Source organism: Mustelus asterias, chromosome 4 (genome assembly GCF_964213995.1).
Source record: "Mustelus asterias chromosome 4, sMusAst1.hap1.1, whole genome shotgun sequence".
NCBI lineage: Eukaryota > Metazoa > Chordata > Chondrichthyes > Carcharhiniformes > Triakidae > Mustelus > Mustelus asterias.
The window spans coordinates 66,217,355-66,230,993 of record NC_135804.1 but is presented as its reverse complement, the minus strand read 5'-3'; the positions used below and the strand labels follow the sequence as shown (position 1 = coordinate 66,230,993).

General features: G+C 45.4%; 1 protein-coding gene and 1 non-coding gene across 2 annotated transcripts in view; one reads left to right on the top strand and one right to left on the bottom strand.

Moving 5' to 3' along the window:
* The window catches only part of LOC144493117 (hydrocephalus-inducing protein-like), a 440,489-nt gene that overhangs the window by 55,405 nt on the left and 371,445 nt on the right, over nucleotides 1-13,639 (bottom strand). Inside the window, exon 15 of the mRNA XM_078212019.1 lies at nucleotides 374-474. Within this exon, the coding sequence (XP_078068145.1) occupies nucleotides 374-474 (101 nt within the window). The remainder of the gene's footprint in view (nucleotides 1-373; nucleotides 475-13,639) is intronic.
* Nucleotides 3,991-4,097, top strand: LOC144493247 (U6 spliceosomal RNA). Its single transcript, XR_013497701.1, has one exon. It is a non-coding gene; the product is annotated as a U6 spliceosomal RNA (small nuclear RNA).

The following is a 13,639-nucleotide window of genomic DNA, read 5'->3' as shown; positions in this document are numbered from 1 at the left end:
AATAATTATATCCTGCTGCATACATTGCACTCGGACTCCACTGGTGGCTGGGAATATAATATGATTCAATTGCCATATTTCACTGGACACACTGGAACTGTAATTTGCTTCCTGAGTGTAAAATTGGCATTGTGGAACAACAGCTGTGACAGAAACAGGGTGACTTTCATTTTCAATGACACTTAAGTTTTTCAAATTTACAGGTTCAAGTTCTAAACTTCAAGTTCAAGGGTGGATCTAAAATAGATCTAAAAAGGATGTACTTGCAACGTATTATGCTGAGTAGAAAGTTGATGACTTTCTGCTTGCAATTTAATTCACATGCTTGGCCCATTTCATCCATACACACAGGATGAATGAAAGAGGAAGTTACCGTGCCACGATGGGGATTGCTAGCACTTCCAGGCTAACATTCTCGACCTCTACAATGAGTGACAGCTCATACTTCTTTGCAGTGTTGGAGCAAAATGACACCTAGGAGAAAAGATGAAAGTATTGCAACATTTACCAGAGATTAATAGTCTTAGCATAGCCTATAGAAGAACTTTGGTGCAATTTATATTAAAATCCTTCCATTAAATTTTATTATGTACAAAATAACGTAGGGCAGAATCATACCATTTTTTTCAGAGTATCAGGCTCAGACTAAAATCCGGCATCTAGCTCTCCAGCTGCACAGCCCAGCTTTCACTCCAGATCTGAACCTCAGAGTGAAAAGAATTAGTGGACGGGATTTACATCGTCACTCTGGCAAGGCCTACTCTACAGAAATCGGGGTGCTCTCTTTGAAGGCTGCCCCAATCAGCATTAGAATTAAACAACCTCCAATCCCAAAATGGAGGAAACCAGGCTCCTCCCTCCACCACCATGGCAGCAACTCCCTCCCCAACCCTCCACTGCCTACTCCCCCCTCCATGCTTGCAAGTGATTCCCCCCCACCCCCCAACTAATCACTCTCCTCTCCCCACCACACATAATTGGAAACCCCCAACATGGGGCTCAAATGAGGGCCGTCCCAACACTGTCATCCGAACAGATTGGCACTGTGCCAACCTGGCAGTGTCAACCTACACTGGGGCAGTGCCAGGGCACTGCCTGGGCATGTCCCTCTCCCCATGGGGACTATACTTAACCTTTGCACCCTCAGGGGGATCCCCTCGACTGAATTTCGTTTTTAAAAAGCTTTCATATCCTCGCCAATGTCACGTCAGCAAGGTTTAAATGTGCAGTGAGAGGGGGGTTCCTGGGACTGAATAATGATATTCAAATTTATTAAAATCCATTAAAATGAAATACTCCCCCTTTGTGGGTGTGAACCTTGTGACATCACCAGCAAGGGTTAGGGAAAATAGGGAAGTGCAATCTCTCTGGAGAGAATCGTGTTTCCTAACTCTCCGAATTTTCCACTCACATCGCTGTTCCCTCTGAAAGGCTGAAAACCACCCCCCCACCAATCAGAATTCAGTCACAGTGAGTGGGGGATATTGATCTTCAGAGGTCATAGAGGTTTACAGCATGGAAACAGGTCTTTCGGCCCAACTTGTCCATGCCGCCCTTTTTTATTTAAAATCCCTAAACTAATCCCAATTGCCCGCATTTGGCCCATATCCCTCTATACCCATCGTACCTATGTAACTATCTAAATGCTTTTTAAAAGATAAAATTATACCCGCCTCTACTACTACCTCTGGCAGCTTGTTCCAGACACTCACCACCCTCTGTGTGGAAAAATTGCCCCTCTGGACACTTTTGTATCTCTCCTCTCTCACCTTAAACCTATGCCCTCTAGTTTTAGACTCCCCGAGCTTTGGGCATAGCACAAAACAGGCAACAGCCAATTAACAGTACATTTACCATCCCACACAACGTTCTTTACCATGGACTTCAAGAAAAGTTTCATCCCCATAGTTGAAATTTAATCCAGGTTACAGGCGTACTGCCACCTGGCTGAAGGGCCAACAAGAGCCCATGCCTCCTCCTTTGGGGACAACCTATTTTATTTAGTGCCAGTCAGGCACTATAAATATATGCACCATATACTACAGGGATCATAACAATAAGCTAAAATAAGATTAAATTTACTATAAAATATTACTCTGTTCATTGTTGCTTGTAAAGTAAATCAGCTTATTAATGTTTTTCTTGGCTCACCCCACTAACGTTAAATTTGTTTTTCAGAAGACCGGAGAAAGGCATTTGGAGCAATGTTCTTTCTAAGTGACGCAGGTGTCCTGCCTCGCAGCAATCAGAATGTACTGTGCAGGGAGCAAACAGGCCATGTACTACCAAAATTATCATTAAGATATATGCATGCATGGAATCCCTAATGTCACATAATATTGTTTCATTGTTAAGATCTCGAGGTCAGGTTATTACTTGATAGAATATTAGGCAATAAAGTTAAATTCCTGATTGTAGAGGAATGCTGAACTCACAGAAGAGTTTGCTGAGACTAAATGTGAGAGAATATCTAGTGTAGACTCAAAATTTGTAAGACTAACATTACACTGTCATCTGATTTATAAACCCGACATTGGCCTGCCAAAATTTCTGTCTCGCCCGCACTATGCGAGATGGGATAATTTTGGCCTATGTCATTGGTGCAGAGTAGGGGCTGTTTTTTTTTGATGAAGGCTCTCTTAGTTCCAGCACTGCAAAAAATGGAGGCAAACATTTATATAACATAATAATCCTTAGGAATAGAAAAATGTTGTTACTATTCCAGGAAAACACATGTCCCTATGTACATATCTTCTCGTCAACTCCTAACCATTCCCTCTCTTAAATTGTATTTTATCCTTTATAATAATGGGACTGGTATCTTCATGACAATTATTTCCAAAGTTCAGCCTCATTGTTGTGAAAATCAGAAAGCACAGAATCATAGGGTTTACTGCACACAAGGAAGCCACTGAGCCCAGTACATCCTTAGTCTAGAGCCATTTCAACATGGTGGACATGCAAAACGGACAATATGTAAACAGCAGCCGCTCTATTGTACACCATGCTCTATTTTAACTTATATTCACCTTCAACAGGTTGTTAAAACAGGTTGTAATTCATTACTGTTCTGCAATATCACTGAATACCAATGTCAACCCTACAAGGTTCATTACAATGTATATTTCGTCAAACATCCTTTATTATGCTTAATGGTAATACAGTTGTGGGAGAGGTATTTTGTTTAAATTCCATTAAGTATTTTGCTGAACTTCACAACTCAAATGAATTTCTAATGCATTTACATAGATAGCAGTTGGCACCAACATCACAAGAGTGTGCTCAAAAAATATTTTTTTCCTCCAAGCAACTGTGGCTGGGATAAAGTGAGGATTTCTCAGAAATTATTAGCATAGTACATTTCAATAAGAGCTGGAGATTTTCTGGCAATTACTTGAATCACTAACAAAAATGGAATGAAGTTGAAAAGGTTATTTACTATTAGATAGGGATGATATTTTGTGCAACTGGCCTCAATTTCCAAAATCATCATCTTGTCCATTTTGTTTAAAGTAATTTTCCAGCTTTTGACTGCTGGGGACAGATAGTACTCATTGGAACCAAATGCTGCCAATTTAGGTGCAATGTGCACCTGAAACTCACTGTCCACGATGACGGTGGAAACAGAGAGGATCTCTAATTTCAGAAAGAAATTGGATGGACAATTGAAGGAAATAAATTTGCAGGGCTGTGAGGATAGAGCATTAAATGGAGCTGATTGAACTGCACACTGAGAGCCAGTGTGGAATCAGTGGGCCAAAAGACTTTATGACATTTTCTGACAATTTGTTGTCATGGTTTAAAACCAGGTATAGCATGCATAATTTTCACTGTGATTTCTACTGGGCAAGGTTCTCACTCCAGATTGTCCATCTTTAAATTCATTATATATGCATTAACGAGGAACTCAGAGAATCCCATGACAAGAGAGGCTAGGGTTTGTCTGCTCTGCTGTTATATCATTGGCTAGAACATATAGGTTTAGTATACGTGTTCGCTTCAGCAGCACATATACTAAAATTGGAACAATACAGAGAAAATTAGCATGGCCCCTGTGCAAGGATGTCACGCAAATTCGTGAAGTGTTCCTTTTTTAGTGTTTGGGGGTTGAGCTCAGTGGTAGGGCATTTTGGGGGCAGCATGGTGGCACAGTGGTTAGCACTGCTGCCTCACAGCTACAGGGACCCGGGTTCGATTCCTGGCATAGGTCACTGTCTGTGTGGAGTTTGCACGTTCTCCCCCTGACTGCATGGGTTTCCTCCGGGTGCTCCAGTTTCCTCTTACAGTCCAAAGATGTCCGGGTTAGGTTGATTGGCCATGCTAAATTGTCCCTTAGTGTCCCGGGCCCGGGCTGCGTAGATTAGAGGGATTAGCAGGTTAAATATGTGGGATTAGGTGGGATTGTTGTCGGTGCAATGGGCCGAATGGCCTCCTTCTGCTGGAAGATCCGGATGCGATATTTAAATGGCACCCACATATACATTCACTCACTGCATAATAGGTATGTGGGAATCTAAGATAAAATCAAAATATACAGATGCTGGAATCTGAAACAAAGACAGAAAATGCTGGAAAATCTCAGCAGGTCTGACAGCATCTGTGGAGAGAGAATAGGCGTAATCCAGACTCAAAACATTGGCTCTATTCTTTCTCCACAGATGCTGTCGGACCTGCTGAGATTTTCCAGCATTTTTTGTCTTTGTCTGGGGAATCTGTTTGAAATAGCGGCCCGAAGAAGAACAAAGAACAAAGAACAATACAGCACAGGAACAGGCCCTTCGGCCCTCCAAGACCGCGCCGCTCCCTGGTCCAAACTAGACCATTCTTTTGTATCCCTCCATTCCCACTCCGTTCATATGGCTGTCTAGATAAGTCTTAAACGTTCCCAGTGTGTCCGCCTCCACCACCTTGCCTGGCAGCGCATTCCAGGCCCCCACCACCCTCTGTGTAAAATATGTCCTTCTGATATCTGTGTTAAACCTCCCCCCCTTCACCTTGAACCTATGACCCCTCGTGAACGTCACCACCGACCTGGGGAAAAGCTTCCCACCGTTCACCCTATCTATGCCTTTCATAATTTTATACACCTCTATCAAGTCTCCCCTCATCCTCTGTCTTTCCAGTGAGAACAACCCCAGTTTACCCAATCTCTCCTCATAACTAAGCCCCTCCATACCAGGTAACATCCTGGTAAACCTCCTCTGTACTCTCTCCAAAGCCTCCACGTCCTTCTGGTAGTGTGGCGACCAGAACTGGACGCAGTATTCCAAATGCGGCCGAACCAACGTTCTATACATCTGCAACATCAGACCCCAACTTTTATACTCTATGCCCCGTCTTATAAAGGCAAGTATGCCATATGCCTTCTTCACCACCTTCTCCACCTGTGACGTCACTTTCAAGGATCTGTGGACTTGCACACCCAGGTCCCTCTGTGTCTCTACACCCTTTATGGTTCTGCCATTTATCATATAGCTCCTCCCTACATTATATACACAATTTCCAGCCTATCTATATCCTTCTGTAGCTTCTGACAATGCTCCTCACTATCTGCAAGTCCTGCCAATTTTGTGTCGTCCGCAAACTTACTGATCACCCCAGTTACACCTTCTTCCAGATCGTTTATATAAATCACAAACAGCAGAGGTCCCAATACAGAGCCCTGCGGAACACCACTAGTCACAGGCCTCCAGCCGGAAAAAGACCCTTCCACTACCACCCTCTGTCTTCTGTGACCAAGCCAGTTCTCCACCCATCTAGCCACCTCCCCCTTTATCCCATGAGATCCAACCTTTTTCACCAGCCTACCATGAGGGACTTTGTCAAACGCTTTACTAAAGTCCATATAGACGACATCTACGGCCCTTCCCTCGTCAACCATTTTGGTCACTTCTTCAAAAAACTCCACCAGGTTAGTGAGGCATGACCTCCCTCTCACAAAACCATGCTGACTATCGTTAATGAGCTTATTCCTTTCTAAATGCGCATACATCCTATCTCTAAGGATCTTCTCCAACAACTTCCCCACCACGGACGTCAAGCTCACCGGCCTATAATATGGTAGAATAAAACCATATGCTCCTAGATTCAACAGCATCTTCCTGAGAGACTCCTTCAGGCAATCCATAACTTGTGGGAGCTTCTCTATCTCTGAGATGGCAACAGGAGATCCACCAAACTCAACATGCTGGCTTGGGAGAGGTCGCCAGGGAGATCAGTGCCAGTGAACCCCAGAAGAAGCCCTGCAGTGCAGGAAAAGGATGAATGATCTCATCCACATTGTCAGGGTAAGTGAACCTTCACCTCTATCAAAATGCACTCTCTTAAGGCCATCAGGCAGTCAGAGGGGTACTGTCAACAGGAATCCCACACTACAAGCAGAAGGGACATCACTAGTGATTGCCTCACAAAACTTCAACATCATCACCTGCAACATTCTGCACAAGTTGCATCTTCAGCCCTTTCTGGGGAGTATTCAACACACACAGAAGACATGCATGCTCATGATCTTCTCTTTCATCCATGGTGCTTATTGTCCATCCATCTTAATGCAGGACAAGATCTCCCACATTAAAAAGGAGAGATCCAGACCGGAATGGCTTTGCTGGAGTTTAGACTCCTCATCCCCTGCAAGGAGCAGGTGGCAGAGCTGGACAGAAGGACCGAGACCTTTCCTTTCCAAAAGTAGAGATTGGTATCTCCCAGCCAGCCAGTGAGGACCCATGCAGTGGCCATCAGCCACCCATGGACAATGTCTGTGAGTGCCAATTAATGTAGGTGACTGCGTAGCCAATCATTAATTATATCTCAAATGAGCACCTCAGATGAGGATTCTGAGGAAGCATCTAAGAAAGACCCGTCAATGCATTCATCCAGACCCTCCACCAGCACAGAGACAAACACCTTAGTGGGACCACTCCATCTGACAAAGGAGCAGCGCTCTGAAAGCTAATGGCATTTGCTACCAAATAAACCTGTTGGACTTTAACCTGGTGTTGCTAAAACTCTTACTGTGTTTATATTCTGGGCCAACGCTGATCTCCACTCTGCCCCAAGAATGACTTTCACTTCTACCCCCACTTCCTTTAACCTCAGTCTTCCTCCACCCCAGCCAGCCATGTGCCTCTCTCCACCCCTTCCCTCCAAGGCTCCAGTCATCACCACCTCACCAGTTATGCACCTGCCATCCAACCCCTTCTATCCATGTTTGTGTAGCCTTACGCTGACCAGCCTTGGCACGGAGTCAGAGCAGTTGCAAGAGCAGCACAGTGAAAGGTAGGAAAATGCTGCATGTACAAACCTTGAATTCGTGAGTGAGGTGTAGGTCACCAGGCATATGCCATTTATATCTGGTCCTGAATCAGATTGGTCTAATTATCCACTGATGGGGCAATTAGGTTGGGAGTGCAAGCATGATTCTGCTGAGCTAGGTTTTCAATGAGATGCAAAGGGACGCAAATGTGGTTCCCAAATGAAGCAGCCATGACAGTTGGGAGGGGAGATTTCCAACTTATTTTTCCACTGGCAGAAAACTGATCTTTTCCATCATGACAAATTTAGTGCCCCTGCCTGCGACAATGCTGCTGGGACTATATAATTCCACCCATCAATAGCATTCTTTCTGGTTGTATCACAGCCTGGTATGGCTCCTGCTCTGCCCAAGACCACAAGGAACTACAAAAGGTCATGAATGTAGCCCAATCTATCACGCAAACCAGCGTCCCATCCATTGACTCTGTCTACACTTCCCGCTGCCTCGGCAAAGCATCCAGCATAATTAAGGACCTCACGCACCCTGGACGTTCTCTCTTCCACCTTCTTCCTTCGGGAAAAAGATACAAAAGTCTGAGGTCATGTACCAACCGTCTTGAACAGCTTCTTCCCTGCTGCTGTCAGACTTTTGAATGGACTTACCTTGCATTAAGTTGATCTTTCTCTACACCCGAGCTCTGACTGTAACACTACATTCTGCACTCTCTCGTTTCATTCTCTATGAGCGGTATGTTTTGTCTGTATAGCGCGCAAGAAACAATACTTTTCACTGTATGTTAATACATGTGACAATAATAAATCAATTCAAATCAAACCCGTGTTCCCATGACTCTGGACGCTGCCAACTAGACGCCACCCATGGTGGCCATACGGCACCTAGTGGGCTGCTGACAGGCATTGCCCATGTTCCCGCACTGACAATGTGGAAAATGCCCAGATATACCTGTCCATAAAAAGCACTACAAATCCAATCCAGTCAATTATCATCTACTCTCAAACATCAGCAAAGTGATGGACAATGTCATGAACAGTGCTATTAATGGCACTTATTGACCTTTAACCTGCTTACCAATGCTCAGTTTAGGTTCTGCCAGGCAACTTGGCTCCTGGCCTTGAATAGAAGGGCTGAATTGGAGAGGCTAGATAAGAGTGGTTCCCCTTAACATCAAGGCAGCATTTGACTGAGTGGGGCATCGAGCAGCCCCAGCAAAACTGAAGTCAATGGTTTCAGGGGAGAACTCTCCACAGGACAGATATTATTTGTTGAAGGCCAGTCTCAATCTCAGAAGTTCCTCAGGGCAGTATACATTCAATTACTTCAGCAGCTTCATCAATGAAGTTCATCCCATCATAAGGTCAGAAATGGGAATGTTTGTTGATGATTGCAAACTGGTGTTCAATTCTATCCACAATTCATCAGATAATGAAGCAGTCTATGCCCATATGCAGCAAGATGAAGGAGCATTGCTCCGAAAGTTCGTGATTCCAAATAAACCTGTTGGACTTTAACCTGGTGTTGTGAGACTTCTTACTGATCAGCAAGATTAGACATCATTCAGGCTTGAGTTTGTAAGTGGCAAGCAACAATCATGCCGTATAAATACTGGTGAGGAGCATCTCCAACAACAGAAAGTTTAACCAACTCACCTTTACACTTAATAGCATTACTCTTTCCAATTCACCATCAACATCCTGCTACTTAAATACTGTGGCTACAAAAGCAGGTCAGAGGCTGGAAGTGACTCAACTCTTTTCTCCCCTGAACCTTTCCACTATCAACAAGATAGAACTCATGAATAGAACAAAGAACAAAGAACAATACAGCACAGGAACAGGCCCTTCGGCCCTCCAAGCCCGCGCCGCCCCCTGGTCCAAACTAGACCATTCTTTTGTATCCCTCCATTCCCACTCCGTTCATATGGCTGTCTAGATAAGTCTTAAACGTTCCCAGTGTGTCCGCCTCCACCACCTTGCCTGGCAGCGCATTCCAGGCCCCCACCACCCTCTGTGTAAAATATGTCCTTCTGATATCTGTGTTAAACCTCCCCCCCTTCACCTTGAACCTATGACCCCTCGTGAACGTCACCACCGACCTGGGGAAAAGCTTCCCACCGTTCACCCTATCTATGCCTTTCATAATTTTATACACCTCTATTAAGTCTCCCCTCATCCTCCGTCTTTCCAGGGAGAACAACCCCAGTTTACCCAATCTCTCCTCATAACTAAGCCCCTCCATACCAGGTAACATCCTGGTAAACCTCCTCTGTACTCTCTCCAAAGCCTCCACGTCCTTCTGGTAGTGTGGCGACCAGAACTGGACGCAGTATTCCAGGTGCCGCCGAACCAACGTTCTATACATCTGCAACATCAGACCCCAACTTTTATATTCTATGCCCCGTCCTATAAAGGCAAGCATGCCATATGCCTTCTTCACCACCTTCTCCACCTGTGACGTCACTTTCAAGGATCTGTGGACTTGCACACCCAGGTCCCTCTGCGTATCTACACCCTTTATGGTTCTGCCATTTATCATATAGTTCCTCCCTACATTATTTCTATCAAAATACATCACTTCGCATTTATCAGGATTGAACTCCATCTGCCATTTCTTTGCCCAAATTTCCAGCCTATCTATATCCTTCTGTAGCTTCTGACAATGCTCCTCACTATCTGCAAGTCCTGCCAATTTTGTGTCGTCCGCAAACTTACCGATCACCCCAGTCACACCTTCTTCCAGATCATTTATATAAATCACCAACAGCAGAGGTCCCAATACAGAGCCCTGCGGAACACCAGTAGTCACAGGCCTCCAGCCGGAAAAAGACCCTTCCACTACCACCCTCTGTCTTCTGTGACCAAGCCAGTTCTCCACCCATCTAGCCACCTCCCCCTTTATCCCATGAGATCCAACCTTTTTCACTAGCCTACCATGAGGGACTTTGTCAAGCGCTTTACTAAAGTCCATATAGACGACATCCACGGCCCTTCCCTCGTCAACCATTCTGGTCACTTCTTCAAAAAACTCCACCAGGTTAGTGAGGCATGACCTCCCTCTCACAAAACCATGCTGACTATCATTAATGAGTTTATTCCTTTCTAAATGCGCATGCATCCTATCTCTAAGAATCTTCTCCAACAACTTCCCCACCACGGACGTCAAGCTCACCGGCCTATAATTACCCGGGTTATCCTTCCTACCCTTCTTAAATAACGGGACCACATTAGCTATCCTCCAATCCTCTGGGACCTCACCTGCGTCCAGTGACGAGACAAAGATTTGCGTCAGAGGCCCAGCGATTTCATCTCTCGTCTCCCTGAGCAGCCTTGGATAGGGAAGAAGGGACTGCTCTCCACTTGCCTGGATGAGTAGAATGTCTTGGAGGTGGAATGTCTTGTGAAAAGGAAGAGGGAAGCTTATGTAGGGATGAGGAAACAAGGTTCAGATGGCTCGATTGAGGGTTACAAGTTAGCAAGGAACGAGCTGAAAAAGGGGCTTAGGAGAGCTAAGAGGGGACATGAGAAGTCCTTGGCGGGTCGGATTAAGGAAAACCCCAAGGCTTTTTACTCTTATGTGAGGAATAAAAGAATGACCAGGGTGAGGTTAGGGCCGGTCAAGGACAGTAGTGGGAACTTGTGTATGGAGTCAGTAGAGATAGGCGAGGTGATGAATGAATACTTTTCTTCAGTGTTCACCAAGGAGAGGGGCCATGTTTTTGAGGAAGAGAAGGTGTTACAGGCTAATAGGCTGCAGGAAATAGATGTTCAGAGGGAGGATGTCCTGGCAGTTTTGAATAAACTGAAGGTCGATGAGTCCCCTGGGCCTGATTAAATATATCCTAGGATTCTTTGGGAGGCAAGGGATGAGATTGCAGAGCCTTTGGCTTTGATCTTTGGGTCCTCACTGTCCACGGGGATGGTGCCAGAGGACTGGAGAGTGGCAAATGTTGTTCCTCTGTTTAAGAAAGGGAATAGAAATGACCCTGGTAATTATAGGCCGGTTTGTCTTACTTCGGTGGTTGGTAAGTTGATGGAAAAGGTCCTTAGGGATGGGATTTATGACCATTTAGAAAGATGCGGATTAATCCGGGATAGTCAGCACGGATTCGTGAAGGGCAATTCGTGCCTCACAAATTTGATAGAATTTTTTGAGGAGGTAACCAAGTGTGTTGATGAAGGTAGAGCAGTTGATGTCATATCTGATCGGCCTTCAACATGTCATTGAAGACGACGAACAACTTGCCAAGGCCATCCCCACACCCCCACTTCTTGCCTTCAAACAACCACACAACCTCAAACAGACCATTTTCCGCAGCAAACTACCCGGCCTTCAGAAGAACAGTGACCACGACACCACACAAACCTGCCACAGCAACCTCTGCAAGACGTGCCGGATCATCGACACGGATGCCATCATCTCACGTGAGAACACCATCTACCAGGTACACAGTACCTACTCTTGCAACTCGGCCAACGTTGTCTACCTGATACGCTGCAGGAAAGGATGTCCCGAGGCATGGTACATTGGAGAAACCATGCAGACGCTACGACAACGGTTGAATGAACACCGCTAGACAATCACCAGGCAAGACTGTTCTCTTCGTACTTCAGCGGTCACGGGCATTCAGCCTCTGATCTTCGGGTAAGCTTTCTCCAAGGTGGCCTTCACGACACACGACAGCGCAGAGTCGCTGAGCAGAAACTGATAGCCAAGTTCCGCACACATGAGGACGGCCTCAACCGGGATCTTGGATTTATGTCACACTATCAGTAACCCCCACAGCTTGCCTCCTGGACTTGCAAAATCTCACTGGCTGTCCTGTCTGGAGACAATACACATCTCTTTAACCTGTACTTAATGCTCCCTCCACTCACATTGTCTGCATCTTTAAGACCTGGTTGGTTGTAGGGATTCGCATTCTAATCAGTATTCTGTAACTTGATTTTGTGTCTCTGTGCCCTGTTTGAGAGCAGATTTCCACTCCATCTGACGAAGGAGCAGCGCTCCAAAAGCTAATGGTATTTGCTACCAAATAAACCTGTTGGACTTTAACCTGGTGTTGTTAAAACTCTTACTGTATCTGATCGAAGACAGAGGGTGGTGGTGGATGGAAAATTTTCGGACTGGAGGCAGGTTGCTAGCGGAGTGCCACAGGGATCAGTGCTTGGTCCTCTGCTCTTTGTGATTTGTATTAATGACTCAGAGGAGGGGGCTGAAGGGTGGATCAGTAAATTTGCTGATGACACCAAGATTGGTGGAGTAGTGGATAAGGTGGAGGGCTGTTGTAGACTGCAAAGAGACATAGATAGGATGCAAAGCTGGGCTGAAAAATGGCAGATGGAGTTTAACCCTGATAAATGTGAGGTGATTCATTTTGGTAGGACTAATTTAAATGTGGATTACAGGGTCAAAGGTAGGCTTCTGAAGACTGTGGAGGAACAGAGAGATCTTGGGGTCCATATCCACAGATCTCTGAAGGTTGCCACTCAAGTGGATAGAGCTGTGAAGAAGGCCTATAGTGTGTTAGCTTTTATTAACAGGGGGTTGGAGTTTAAGAGCCGTAGGGTTATGCTGCAACTGTACAGGACCCTTGGTGAGACCACATTTGGAATATTGTGTGCAGTTCTGGTCACCTCACTATAAGAAGGATGTGGAAGCGCTGGAAAGAGTGCAAAGGAGATTTACCAGGATGCTGCCTGGTTTGGAGGGTAGGTCTTATGAGGAAAGGTTGAGGGAGCTAGGGCTGTTCTCTCTGGAGTGGAGGAGGTTGAGGGGAGACTTAATAGAGGTTTATAAAATGATGAAGGGGGTAGATAGACTGAACGTTCAAAGACTATTTCCTCGGGTGGATGGAGCTATTACAAGGGGGCACAACTATAGGGTTCATGGTGGGAGATATAGGAAGGATATCAGTGGTAGGTTCTTTACTCAGAGAGTGGTTGGGGTGTGGAATGGACTGCCTGCAGTGATAGTGGAGTCAGACACTTTAGGAACATTTAAGTGGTTATTGGATAGGCACATGGAGCACACCAGGATGATAGGGAGTGGGATAGCTTGATCTTGGTTTCAGATAAAGCTCGGCACAACATCGTGGGCCGAAGGGCCTGTTCTGTGCTGTACTGTTCTATGTTCTATCTCTCCAACAACACTTAAAAAGATCTGTACCATTGAGGTCAATGCAGCACATTTGACCGTTCCCTCCACCATTGGCACACTGTGTTTATTTTATTTGTTCGTTGTATGTGGGGGTTGCTGGCTGGGCCAGCATTTATTTCTCATTCCGAGGACATTTAAGAGTTAATAACAATGCTATGAATCTAGTCACATGTGGGCCGGGCCAGGTAAAGATGACAGATTTCCTTTCTTAAA